Consider the following 14,469-nt stretch of genomic DNA (forward strand, 5'->3'; position numbering starts at 1 on the left):
TTCTTCCACTTTTTTTGGTTTTAAAGGATGGTATTCATTGTGGAAACACTTAGATTATTATTTGGTTAAAGTTTAAACCCTGATGTATTTTGTAATAGGTCCATGTTAATAATTGAAAGTGAGATACAATTTTATATCAACTTATATGATAGTTATTAGGGCTGCATATCTGGTAGAAATTAGAGAGGGTCTTAGATGTGCATGGGTGCTGTTTTCTTAGTACATCCAAGTTAGCTGTTACCAGGAGGAATAGTGAATGTTTTGCAGTTTCTCAAGCGTCAGAGCAGGAGACTGCAGGCGTAATAATCCATATACGTACCTTTAAATACATCTTGCTCTGCTTCTCATATGGCTCCAGAAATAAAAGTAACAAGTACATAATGTTCAAACTCAAGATTATTATTTACATAACTGCAGAGCATATAGTAAACCAGCCCTCAGGAGTGTTGCTAAGAGTTGGATGAAAACTATACAATCATGCGAAAATGTACCCCTAGCAGTAGCAACCAAGGTTCGCTCAAACTACGTATACATCCATACCCCCATGTTAAATCAATAAGGCTGCTTCCTGGCCTGTAAAACTTCTAATCCATCAAGCAGCAAAAAAAATGACAGTGCTTCTTGCTGCAATTGTTGTTGAGTTACAAACCCCAACATGCTCTAAGTCATGGGTTTGGGTACCTGTGGCATTTTATAGAGGCTTAGCAGGTAGCTATTGTTACATGATTTGGAAAGGGTATTTTCATCTCTGCTTTTTTTGTTCCTGTTTTGTTTTCTTTGGGAGTGGGAGGACTTCCTAATTGTCACTTCTAAGTGTCCACATCATCAAGATATTTATCGGGGTGAGTTTTAAATCCCACAAATAGTAACTTAATTTCCCAATGTGAATTAAAACCTTAGCTGTCCTAAAAGTTGAAATAAATGTTATGAGACCTTTAGGTTCCTGGTAGGGCATTAGAAAAAGAGTAAGAAAGTTACAAAGTCAGCTAGATGCCTGCTGCACAGGGGGAATGGACACATAAGTGATGGGAAACAAAGACGCAGCTAACAAGTAACTGTTGTGTGACCTTAAAGAAAAGGAAAATTGAACTTTTCTGAGCTTGGATGCCCTAAATTTAGACATTTCTAGAGGGAGCGTTAGGGGATCTGGTATTATATTAACTCTGAATTTATCTGGTTTAGTCATATTTTAGCCTTTGCAGCGCTGAGGGCTGGAGAAACGTATTTTTCACATGCAGTAAATCCTAAAGCTCGTGGCCATTTCTAAGAACAGATTACTGGTATTTGCATTTGGGTATGAGCATGTCTTACTGAGTGCAGATAAAAGAAACAGTAAGAAGGAAGCTATTGAGTAACTGAAATAATACACAGTTCTCACAAAGGAAAATTAAAACAAGATATGAGTGAGAATTCACAGTAATTTAGAAAAGACAGTTTCAGAGTTGAAAGGAGCTTTGCTGGGTGAAAACAGAAACTCATGCTGGTTTTGGCAAGTGAAACTTTTGCAACAGAACTGTCATTGGCAACTGTGCCACATTAATCAGATTTTATACTAACTATTTCAGAGCAAAAGTCTAGTGGTTGTAGCTCCGAAGTGTGGGAAATACTTATACAACCTCTGACATGTTTGTACAGCTGTGCTAATATTATCTATAATGTAAAAACAAGAACTAATTTTTTCCCAACTCTAAGGGGGGAAAAAAATCCACAGTTAAACAGCCCTCAGATAAACCATGAACTTTTATCTAATTCTTAGTAGCTACTGCAGGCAGAAATGGGTCTTGAAGGAAATTAGAGGTGGAGAGGTAATGGCATAGATTTATAACATGAAAACATTCAGAATCCGCAGCACTGGAGGATTATCGTTACTGGTCTGAACGGGAATTGAAAAACTCTAGCTTTCTTTGTATGACATAATGAAAGGCAGTAGTTTGTCACTGGGGGAATTCAAACAATGATACGATAGACATTTGGGCAGAGATCAAAGAATCAAAGGTGCAGTCTCCTCCTTTCATAGGTAATTGCATTGAATCTCAATGTTGTTTTTATCTTGATTTGTTCTGTAAAGCAGCCTATCTAGAACAAGAGGGAGAACAGAGAGAGGAAGTAAATCAGGAGTACAGAAGTAGCTGCCCGTGTTTCTCACAGAAGGGTCCCCCAGTTCTTTTGAGAGACCCCAAAGAACTTTTTTCTCACAGTCTCTTGAGATATACTGGTTGCTAAAACAGAGGGGTTTGTTCAACTTACACTACCCAGTTAGCCTGACAAATGGCTGACGTGTAGTAAACATGTACAAGAGGAAGACATCCTTACTTCTTGCAAGCAAGCCTGGCCATGTGCTTTGTTGCTGACAGCAATGCATTGCTGTGAGATGTTCAAAAGAGCTCGTGGGAATCAGCCTGAATAACAGCTGGGCTTGCGCCTCCAATTCCCTTGGCTCCTGGGAAAATTCTGCTCATCCACGCCTCAAACCTAAAGCAAACAGAATTCAAGGATGTTCTGAGATTTTTGGGGTGGGGGTGTCAAACACATTTATTTTACTCAGTACAAGAACGATCTTTTTGCATTCTAACATACAACCAGATGTTTTCTATTCTCTTATATGTCATAACTGTTTATACATAATTTATAAACTCTAGCCTAAATTGACTTTAAAAGAGATGTTTTGTTGACTAGGTTTATTGTACAGATGAATTGTCTCAAACAGCAATGAAATTTCTGCTGTGTGTGAATGTCTTTCCTCCTGGTCTGCTCTGTTTTATAGTGTCCTTAGCCTCTAGCACTGTTGGTTTGGCTGGGCAGGTCGTCCACACAGAAACCACAGAAGTAGTGCTGACAGCTGACCCCATAGTAGGGTTTGGGATACAGCTCCAGGGTAGCGTGTTTGCTACTGAGACCTTGTCTTCTCCACCTCTCATTTCCTATATTGAGTCTGACAGTCCGGCGGAAAGGTGAGGTTCTTTCAGTTGACTGCTAAGTGCATTTTGGTGAGCATTCCTTGGGGTACTTCGGGCTTGTTGCTTTCGATTTGTGATAAATTGCAGGGCCTTGCTCAATGGAAGTGTGGCAAGTAATAAACTGTCTGTTTTGACAATATTTCATATGCTTGATCAGCTACAAGAAGAATGACAAGCACCAGTGTTTTTATCATCCAGAGTCCTCCAGCTGGAGACTGGTAGCTATATTCATGCAAAAGGAAAAAAAAAATAATCAGAAATATTGCTGAAGTCAAAATAGTGATAATTCAGGGTGCCATGGGGCATATCCAGCTCTGTTCAGTTTTGGTACAGAACCAAATCTTAAGGAATACCAGAGTTTTGACTTACTTATGATTTCATTGCAGCATTTCAGTTGCATTTTTATGCTTATGTATGTCTTCAAGCATGGCATGAGGACAGTAGTAGTTGCACAGGCAAGTACTAGCTGCCACTGAAGAGCTACACCACCTGTAGCCCAGGGTCGGAGGCAGAGGTGATGTCCATGGGTGAGATGGAGTCATGAAGGCTGTGCCCCTCTTCTTGGGTCCCAGCACCTAGAGAGCACGACCCGTGCTGGGAGTGCTTGATAGTGTCTTGGTGCAAAGGGGCAGCAGCAGTTTCTGTCCCCCTCTGTGCCTGGGTAGGCTGTTGAGCTGCTATGCCACACTTCTCCTTCAAGGTTAGGCTGATTGTGTTTGATATTGCTGGTTCTGGTAACGTGCACATCTGATGGTTGTTTTGTATCATTGTGTACCAAGGTGTGGGGTGCTGCAAATAGGAGACAGAATAGTGTCAATAAACGGTGTCCCGACGGAAGACAGCACATTTGATGAGGCCAATCAACTGCTCAGAGACTCCTCTATCACCAACAAGGTCACTTTGGAAATAGAATTTGATGTTGCAGGTATGAATGTACTGTTATTCTGTCTTGCAAGAAAGCGAAGGAATAAATCCCAAGCACATTGCAAGTGTTAGGCGTCCAAGGTGGAGACTTCCTTCTCACATATGCACCATTCAGTTTTCAAGTGACCTGTTTGAAACATGTGTCTCCTTGTACAGCTTTCCCATTTCACGTAGCCCTGCAGCATACTTCAGAACACAAATAGAAATGACAATTCCTGTAGTAAGATCTGGTGACAGTCCCTTCTCTGAGTTATTTCCAGACATTTTTCTGCCCTGAGATAGAAATATTCTGCTGAGCAGAGACAAATCCTCTACAGGCCAGCTAATGAAATGTTTTACTAGACAGAAAAGTATTATAAAAGGATGGATAAGCAGAAAACTCTGAAAAGTTTCACTTACAGTATCTCAAACCAACAATCTAGATAAAATAATCAAAATGGAATTAATAGAAGCTAGAAAAATCATTGTTAATGTTGCTGGTGAGTCTTCATTATTACTAATGGCTTTCCTTTATTCTGTGTGGTGTTTAAGCATACAGAATATACCTATAAAATCACAAATTGTGTGAATCGAAGTATGCATTATGTGCACTATCCCACTATGTAAATAGTAAAAACTTTTAAGACTTGTGTGTTCAGCTGACAGTATCTCCTTTGAAGTCATGACAATGTTGGATGTGCTGTGTTTTGCATAGTGTGATTATTGTTAATGGTGTTATAAATCGTGATCTCAAAAGCAGCTAAAGATTCCTAGAGTAATTCTGTATAATCTTTTAGTATGCACACATCTAGTATAATGTTAAAAAAAAGCGCCAAATACAGTATGTACATTCAGATGCGTAGGAAATGATATATTAAAAAATAAGAAAACCAAATAATGAGAAAGTCATTTAAATACACCTGAAGTCACATGCATTTCAGTCCCCGGACTTGTTTGTGCTCCTCCCATTTGTGCCATGACAGCAGGCTCATGCTTATGGTTAGACTACTCTGCCACATGTATGTTTATATGTTTCCATAGCTGTAATTTCAGTCGCTCCTTTTCAGGCCAAGGCCCAAACTTTTGCTAGCAGTGATGCCAAAAGTCAGGATTCAAATACGGTGCTGTGTGTTCAAGTGGGTTTTGCCTCAGTCAGCGCCAGGCACTTCTCCATTGGTGATGTTTTGATTCCTTTTCTTCCCAGTAGATGTAATATCCATGGCAGTTACTTTAGCGGACAGTTAAAAATGTGTTAGACCTACAGCAACAAAGGCCTGAAATCCTTAAGACTTGGATCTCCTGTCTTTTTAATTAAAAGTTATCTGCCAGCACTAAAATTTTCACGTGTGCTCACAAAACTTGCGTGTAAGCTGAAAACCTGCAGTCTCAGCTGCTGGCCCATGCTATCTCCATAAATTCAGTTAAACCTTAAAAAAAATTGAGTTACCGTGAAATTACCAATAGAGGTGTAAATCATACGTCGTATGCCCTGCTTCCTTCAGTTCAGCACCCGTGTTTCATCCATGGCTTCTGATGCTGATGTGATTTCATCAACTTACACGTATAGTTCCATACGCTTGGAATTGCTGTGCCTTATAAATGATCTAACATTTTAAATATTTTTTTATAGAATCAGTTATACCAAGCAGTGGAACATTTCATGTAAAACTACCAAAGAAGCATAATGTGGAACTTGGCATCACCATAAGTTGTAAGTGAAAGTGCTTATTTTTAAGACCACATTTATGGGATAATCTGCAGATAGTAGGTCCTGTAGCGATATACTCATGTTTGTTTTGGTATAAACTTCTTTCTTCTTTTTCTAGAAAGGGATGATTAGCAGTGCTCTGTCTCTGATGAAATACCATTCTGTAACAGATTTATACTCCCCTTCCAGTAGTTAAAGAAGCCAGAAGTTTGCCAGGCCTAAAGCTTGACCTATTCCTTCATGTGTAGCACATACTTAACTCCCATTAAAATTATTAAAAAAAAAAAAAAAAAAGAAAAAAGAAGTCAATAGAATTAGGCCCGTGCAAAAGTATTTCCATAGTTGGGAAGTTTAAAGCAAAGTCTGTCGTGGTCTCTCACAGGCTTTTGAACAGAACCCCACTGAACTCAAGGGTTCTCACAGGCATGAGAATCCACATACATGGGGTTATTTTCTGCTTCAGAACCCAGAGTCTGAAAATACATCCTCAATCTGTAAAACTAGTGGGCAGTCCTAAATGTGCAGGTCATGTAGCAAAATCCCCTTTTGCTCGGGATTTCAGAGATTGCTAAAGAAGATAACAAGCGTCTGCATTAGTCTGGTTCTCAAAAAGTATTTGTTACTGTTGTTTGAAATCAAAGTGTTTCTATACTTATTTATTTGGGGAGCAGACAGTAAACGCTGTGTTAGGACTGAATTTGGACCAGGTAAACTCCAGCATACCAAGTTCAGCCTTTGATGGAAGGAAGAACAGTCCATATAAAAGTTAATGGGCTTGTGTTTAATGTACTTAACGACAGTGCAGAATCTGCTCTCGTTGGAATTAACATTCCTTTATGGTTGTGGCCTTTCTTAGACTATTAGTCTTTCTTTGGAATTAGTCATGTGTCTTGGGGAAAGATTGTGCTTTGACTTACATTCTCAAAGCTTTTACCAGCACAATGAAATAAGGTTAATCAAAAGTACAGCAGGAAACTCAGTGCTAAGAATTACATCTGAGGAATAAATAGGAGACACTGCAGGCCTGTTTGCTTGTGTTGCACACTTGAATGAGTAATTGTTGGGCTCTCTAAGATGTGATGTGATGCTTGAAGCAAAATCATAGGTCTCCTTGTATTTGTGCAAATGAAGATGTTGAGAAATGAGAAAACCTGGAGAGAGGCTGTTCTATTTAAATGTTATTCTTGGGATTGGTAATGGTTTGCAGGATTATTGTAAAAATATGGTCTTCCTAGTAATTTGACTTGTGCTGCATTTTGGAATTCAGACATCTTGTACTTTTTTTCTGTCTGTGGGAGTAAACTTTGAAAGGAAAGCTAATGTTCTTGAGATTTAGTATTTAGCACTCCTCTTCCAAACTTTGCATACCTTCCTGACTTCGAACTTAATTCCAAAAGTTAGTGCTTTATAAAATTAGTGCTTTTTATAATCAGAGCAATGCCTGGTTGGTCTTAACTCTGCTCGTCTGAGTATACTGCAGTATCTTTAATATTTAAATTAAATTATCTGTTATATATAATAATCGCACTTATTAATAGTATTTAATGTATATGAAATGTGTCTAGGATTAATTATTTACTTGATTTTAAAGGTTTTATACTAATAACTGAAAGTTTGTAAATTTGCTTGGTAGAAGTGTTGAATTGCTGCATTTCATGCTTGCTTTTCAGTGCTTTGCTCTGTTCTACCTAATTAACTCCTAAATGAGAGTGTGATGTGAAGAATGTAAGCGTTTTATATTCATTTTGTCAAATTTTTGTCAGGGCACTTTAGCACATTAGCAGGCCATTTATTACTGATCTTGTCAGAAAGCTGTATGATTTCTTTTAAAAAATTAATACTAAGGGAAACTCAGTGGAGGTGGTGTGACCAGGCTTAAACAGGGGTGACAGAGGAGATCAAGTTTATTCACTTTTGGGCTTGATCTGTTTTAAGTGCTAGAGACCTGTTTCATCCTCTCTCTTCTCAAGGTGGTGGAGTTAATGGTGAGTAAGAAGTTCTGTCTCTATAAAAACGTTACAGAAAAATGTCTGTCTTGCTTTCCATATCCCCAGTTTAGTTTGGGATTTGGATGAGAAAGTCAGGAAATGACCTGACCTGACAGACAAGACAGACATTTTTTGTCAGAAGGGAACTGTAAGCCTCACCTCGGGTTGGCACCTGAACATATGCCTATTTTTAAGTCCAAGAGTTCTTTTAAGTCAGCTGTTAGGAGGCAGACCTCCTGGAAAACGAATTTATTTCTCTTTCTTTGTGTTGTTTTCCTTGGTAATAAACACCAAGCGTGCCTGCATGGAGTTATGGCCAGGTACCTGAAAGCATATCTGAGGTGACACACAACCCTAAAGACAGTTAAGCTGATTCATGGTCTTTGAATAACATGACATGTAATAGGGGAAGAGGCTAAGCTTCTCTTAGTTTCAGATTTGTTAATGCAAGAAAAAAAGCAAAACAAAAAAAACTTCAAAATCCCCTTAGATAGCAGAAACCCCTAGAAAGTAATAGAGAAGAAAGTTTCATGAGCATCATTGTTAATGTTAATCCAGAGCACTGAGGTTCGGATGGTGCATGTCGGTTACCTCACAGTAAACTGGCCTTGCCCGTTGCTGCCTTCGCACACATGCTGGACTTCCATCATTCCATCATCCCGTCATCCTTCCCTTATCTCTGCAGTATCTGTCTAATCTTCCTATTAATAGCTACTTACACTCAATAAAGAGCCTATTTCACAGTTTGCAAATATAAGTGACTATATATAATTTTGTGGTTCAGATACCATCATTTTCACACCCAGTTACCTGGTTGGAGCAATTAGAATGTCTCAGTTCTTAAAATTACATCATCCAAATAAAGCATGACACAGCAGTGTCCGTGTGTGTGATTATGCTTTTATAACAGAAACATTCCCTAGAAGAAGGATGGCTTTTCAAGTACATCTAGTAGTGTTGAAATCTGTTTGAATTTATTTGCCAGTGACATTGATTTTAGACCATGTAATGGAATATAGTTGTTTGTTTTGTTGTTTTTTTTAAGATAAATTTTTGTGCCACTGCTTACTTTATCATAGAATAATATTTTTTAAATACATTGAATCATGTCCGAGAAAATTACTTACTAGTACAGTCTGGTAATTGTAGTTAACAGCTCTTTTTTTCTCCTTTTCTTTCTTTCTTAAGTAAGATTCTGATATCCTTACTGGTAATGAACTGCAGCACCTTGCTTCATAAATAATCTCTCTGAAGCTAATGGGACTACTCAAGGAATAAGAAGCTGCAAAGCTGGTAAGAATATCAGAATCTCACCCAAACTATCATCAGTTTTTCTAAGTCATTTTGACTAGAAGCTATACTATAGTCTGCTTTATTGCTTTTGTATTTCATCAGAAACAAGCTTTGTAAATATCTACAGATATTTAGCATTGACTACGAGAATTTACTTTCTAAAGCATGTTTCTGTGTATTTTGGGATTTCACCTAGCAAACTCAACTTCATTTTGCAATGTTCCAAGTAATTATTTTCAAGACAAGGCCTGAAGAATCAGCAGGTTTCTCAGCTGCTCCACGTGAACCAATACTTGGGAAATGAAAGAGCTACGTCAGTCTAATTTTAAAAAGCTCTTTCATCTCTTTAATAGTCACATAATTTTTAAAAAGTCTAGGAGCTGTTAACCACCATTGTGGGTAAGTGAACTGGCTTTGTATAAAAGATATTTTCCATCCCGTGAGCATTTTCCTCTGCTTGTTCAGTTTGTTCAGAGTTTGATCAAACTCCAAAACTTGAAGCCAGGCTGACCCTAGTAAGTGAGTTTGGGCTGGGTGGTAGGTAAGAAGTCCACCCCAAAATCCGCATAAGTCACATTGGTTTTTTTTCTTGGGATTAGCAGTGAAATAAGAAAGGAGGGTTGTCTGAGGGTTTTTTGAAACTAATAGAACAGCTGATCTACAAAACTGACAACACTTCACTGAACTTGCTTTCAAGTGGCAGGGGATAGGCAGGGGAAGTGTGTCTTTACTAGTAGAAGTAGGGTAGAGGCCTGGGACGGAGACCTGGGATCATAAAGTAATTTAAAGAGAGAGAACAAACAACTTGCTAACGATTAACCTTCCAGCTGCAACACTAAATTTAGTATCTGTACAACTTTATGCACTCTTCAGTCCACTTGTGCTTCATTATAGAGACTGTGTAAGGTCTCTACAAAAGTTCAGCATTAGATAGACTAGCAGCTGGACCGGGGAGGAGGAAAGATGAGATCTTTGGTGGACAAGCAGAATAGGACAAGGAGAGAAAATGAGCGCAGAGCCATAACAGGGAGACAGCGAGGGCTGAGGTTGAGGTGTGATCAGGGGTTGGGGAAGCTGGAACTTGAATAAGAAGGCTGGACATGGGTGAGTGGTAAGATGCTCTGGTTTTAATTGCTGCTTAAAAACAAAAATAATTCTGAAATGCAACACGAAAATGGAGACTTAAAGCTGTACAGTGTCACTTCAAACTTGCGTTAATTCATGAGGATATCTTTTTTAATTAAGTGGTCAAATACTCATTTCTCACTGGCATTCTTGCTTCTCTGCTCTCTGGGGAGAGATGAAACAGTGGTGTGTATCAAAGGGGATGGAGGCTGCATAATGAATGAGGTGGAGGATTGCAGAAAGAAAAAGGAGGTGATCTCACGGTCAAGATGGTTTAATGCTACCCTGGAGAAATAAGGGTTTTTTTCCTTTTCTCTGCAGTAGAGTTGTGCTGAGATGTCATTTCATGGGGTGGGGAGGGGGGAGATATATTTTCCACAGGTGGCTGCTTGATTTTCTGTGGAAACCATTTTGATCCTGGGGTCACACTTGAAGAAATGCTGAGCATCTGCAGCTGTTGCTGAAAATGCCAGTAGCTGTGCTGTGGACATAGAAGCTGTTATATACTACAAACTATTGTGAGAAATAAAGGCATGGGTATCTCAAATTGCTCACTGAAAATTGTCATACTTTGACCTAAATGTTCCTATGTTTCCTTTCCCCATCTGTAAAATCAGGATAATAGTGCTCAATCTTCTTGCTGGGGACAGCATCTGTTCGCTAGTGTTTGGGAGGCAATCTTAGGCTGTGGTGATGTGCAGTACAAAAGTTCAGGAGGAAATTAATGATTTTATCTCTGCAACACAACTTGAATAGTTTGTAGTAAGTATGTCATGAGCACTGAGCAAGAGTAAAACAAAGTGTGGTGTAACTGCTTATTAAGGGCTTGTCAGCATGGGGGGATTCATTTCACACAGAGCTGTGTTTGCTGCCTGCAAAAAGGCTTTCATCCACCACACACAATTAATAGACCAGGACAACTGACAAAATACCGCTGGTTCACACTTACTCCGTTTGAAACTGTAATAACTTTGTGGACAATATCATACCCTTTGCATCCACATGTACTCTGTAGCTTTGCACTTTGAGCTGTGCTTTGTCCCCCATTTTGGTTCCTTCTCTCTCCTTTTTGGAACAATAATGGGCTGTTTTCTTTAGTACTGGTAATTTTTAAAAAGCAGGTTCCTAAAAACTATCGCAGTACTCAAATCTCAAACTGCAGACATTGTACAGTGGGTGGCATATTACCTCAGAGATTTGTAAGGCAAACCAGAGGGTAAAAACATAGAATTTAAAAAAAAAGTGTTCGCCAAAGTGTTACTTTACAATTTTATAAGATACAAATTGGTGAAACAAGCCCAAAGAATTCAAGTAAATGATGGAACTATCATATAGTTGCCTGATAGTGTGAAAGTATGAGAAGCTATGAAAATTACATGTCTTGCAAAAAGTTAATTGCTGTTCTCTAAATTGTGACATAGGCATTTCCTGAAAGCGTGGTGTTTTAGGCACATTTCTAAAAATTCTTGAAAGTCCTTGTACGTCTGTCTTCTGGACTTTCAAGACACTGCATTTGAAATATGGCTATTTAGCAGCTCTTAAAGAGTTCCTTTGGACATTCAAAGGCTTTCTCATCCAGGGCAACCAAGGTTAACAAGATCTGTTAGAATATTGTGTTGGAAATGTCATTATTAATATACCTTGCGGTTGCTGTAGCTGAAGATCTGTCATTTTCCATCAAAGAGAAGAATCATGAGCTGCTAAAGTAACTGACATCAGGATTTTGTAGGTGATCCTCCAGTATGGGTAGCTTTTTGGGTGATTGTCAGTTAGGCGTTGGAGCCTAATGGAAAAGTACTTTCTGTGAATGAGTGCAGAGGCCTCAGGACGCAGAGCAGAAATGGCTTGGGGCCATTGAAGAGCCCTACACGTGCAAAAACCGTTAGTGCTTTCAGGAGAACCAAGAGCCTTATACCACGTGGCAACGTTTTAATATTAGCATGCACTTTGTTAACAGCAGTCCCAAAAGTCAGCCTGCGCTCACCACGTGGACCGCCTCCTGGCCAGAGCAGCCAGAGGTGGTGTGCTTCCTCCCGGCAGAGAGCAGGCACTGCACCATTGTCTAGAGCTGTATCCTTCATCACCCTCAAGTTCTGCACCCACTGCTTACCATATCAGACCTTCAGCGCAGTCCTCTGTCAGCAAATGGATGAACCCTCCAAAACAATGCATTCAGTGAGGCTGCTCCAAGAAACAGTCCTCCGGAGGTAGTCAGTAGTCATCATCGTCTTCCTCTGGGGTAGTTAACTGCTTCCTATGCAACCAAAAGTCAAGCAAAATTGCTAAGCAAATTTCCTGGCCAAGGGAAATTTGTCAGATACTTTTGCACGAGTCAGTAGAGAATTGCAATGACTGGCACTGTAGAGTGGAGCATCCTTTTAACCATGATGGACAGATAGAAAATTGAAAGTTATGTCAGATACCTCCAAGAAGTGGAGAGGACTGGTGGGAGTTCTACTAATTTGACTATTGCTAGAATTGCAGGGCTTCTAGTAGGTATCGCTCGGTACAAAGTGGGGAAAAGTCCACAATGCTTAAGGCTCAGCAGCAGTATAGAGGAGCAAGGTTACTCATCGCAGGAGGCACATGTTTACTTCAGAGGAAGCAGCGAGTCATAGTGAAGCAAGCAGCCATGTGATGTAAGGTACATCTGTGCAGATGTGGTAACTGCGTATCAGCCCAATGGTGTGTGTGGCCATTATCCACAGCATCTCATTTAATGTGAAGGAGATTCGTCCTTCTCACCCAGGAAGGATTATCTTCATACCTCTGTCTTAAGCACTGAATGAGACAGGAGTGGACGTAAAGAATGTGGGGCTAGCCCACTCTAGATATTTTGCCACAGCAGCTCTGTTGGTCAGGGATGTAATAAAACATGATTTATGACTGACAGAAATATTCTGGCAAAAGATCAGCATTAGTAGTTGTGCTGAAAGGTTCCAGTAACAGAAAGTCTTCCTTATGTGTTGTAGCTACACAGCGTTTTATGATAGATCACTGCAGCTGTACAGTGGTATCTTTGCATGGTCCAGTCCTGACCTAACCCAGGATTCAGACATATCAGGTTAAATTCACTTTGCATCAGTCACCTTAATTCTGGCATTTTCTAATTTTTGAGGAGTATGCAGTCTTACTAATATGCTGATGATGATTGTTTGTATTCATGTCTGTAGAATTTAGGGGAAGGAATATAATACAGGTAGATAATTTGTATGAAGTGTTGATTTATGGACAGAATTAGCCCATCTGCATATCTAGAAATAAAAACAGATACTTGTATGTATTCTTTATTACAGCTCCATCCAGTAGAAAACCAGGGGACCCTCTGGTTATTTCTGATATCAAGAAAGGAAGTGTTGCTCACAGGTAAGACAATCAAGCTCCCAGTAAAAATCTGTTTCCATTGGGTAGCCAGACAGACTCAAGTTAAATGGAGGGAAGTTGAAAGAGACCGTGTTTTTTTTTTTTAAAAAAAAAAGCAGTTACAAATGAAAAGTCCAGCCTATTAAGAAATAATTCTTTTTAAAAAATCCATCTCATTTCTATAATAATGTTCATACCTTCTAAAATACCTTGCGTTAGTGTTACTAGAATTTCATATAAGCTTGTTTGCTTGTTCACAGAACTGGGACACTCGAACTGGGTGATAAATTGCTTGCAATAGATAACATTCGACTTGACAATTGCTCAATGGAAGATGCTGTCCAGATCCTTCAGCACTGTGAGGACCTTGTAAAGTTAAAGATCCGCAAAGATGAAGATAATTCCGGTATTAGCAGTGAGCCTATTGCAGATTCTTGTGGTTTTTCAGGATTTTTAGAACATAGGGTTATTATTTTGCATTTAAATTTTAGTGATTTTTTTGTTTTTTCCTAAACATGGCTGATTTATGCTAATGCTAATCAGAAAATGTCACACTAAAAAGAATTTTGATGGTGTATAAAGTTTTGAATTTTCTCAGTGGCTATATTGCCTGCAGGACCTGCACTGCAAAATGAGGTCTTCAGCTTTCTGGAAAGGCAATTTCCCCTCAGGTGCAGCCAAGTAAGGTTGATCTTTCTCTTATCAGCGTATTGAGATTTTCTCTGCTTTGGAGATTGGAATCATGGTTAGCAAAGCATGGATCCATAGGCCTCAGTTCTCCAGCAGGGTGGGGAAGTGCATGCTTTATCCATAAACTTACAAACTTGACTTCAGTGTGACTGTTCACGTGCTTAAAGGTAAGTAGTACTTTACACACTGTGCTGGATGGCAGATGGAGGAGCCACGTCTGATCAGCCCAGTGGAAGTAATGGAGCTGCCATCATTTTGCACACCTACATCTATTAATATTCCTGGATCTTCCCCATTATGGATTCTGTAAGAGCAGAATTTCTGCCTGGAGATAATAAAGCGAGTTCTGTTATGCATTCTAGTGGCAAAGGAAGTTAGACAATTATAACTACCATTACTGCAGGGGTTTATATTATAGCATTACACAAAAGCATGAACTGTA

General features: G+C 39.3%; 1 protein-coding gene across 10 annotated transcripts in view; it reads left to right on the forward strand.

Annotated features, from left to right (window-relative positions):
* Positions 1 to 14,469, forward strand: part of GRIP1 (glutamate receptor interacting protein 1) — a 327,461-nt gene that overhangs the window by 285,102 nt on the left and 27,890 nt on the right. For all 10 annotated transcript variants that reach the window (XM_069773563.1, XM_069773570.1, XM_069773571.1 and 7 more), the window contains 5 exons: positions 2,765 to 2,951; positions 3,737 to 3,882; positions 5,491 to 5,571; positions 13,271 to 13,340; positions 13,598 to 13,743. In XM_069773563.1, coding sequence (XP_069629664.1) covers positions 2,765 to 2,951; positions 3,737 to 3,882; positions 5,491 to 5,571; positions 13,271 to 13,340; positions 13,598 to 13,743 — 630 coding nt within the window. The remainder of the gene's footprint in view (positions 1 to 2,764; positions 2,952 to 3,736; positions 3,883 to 5,490; positions 5,572 to 13,270; positions 13,341 to 13,597; positions 13,744 to 14,469) is intronic.

The sequence above is a fragment of the Haliaeetus albicilla genome, chromosome 28 (genome assembly GCF_947461875.1).
Source record: "Haliaeetus albicilla chromosome 28, bHalAlb1.1, whole genome shotgun sequence".
NCBI lineage: Eukaryota > Metazoa > Chordata > Aves > Accipitriformes > Accipitridae > Haliaeetus > Haliaeetus albicilla.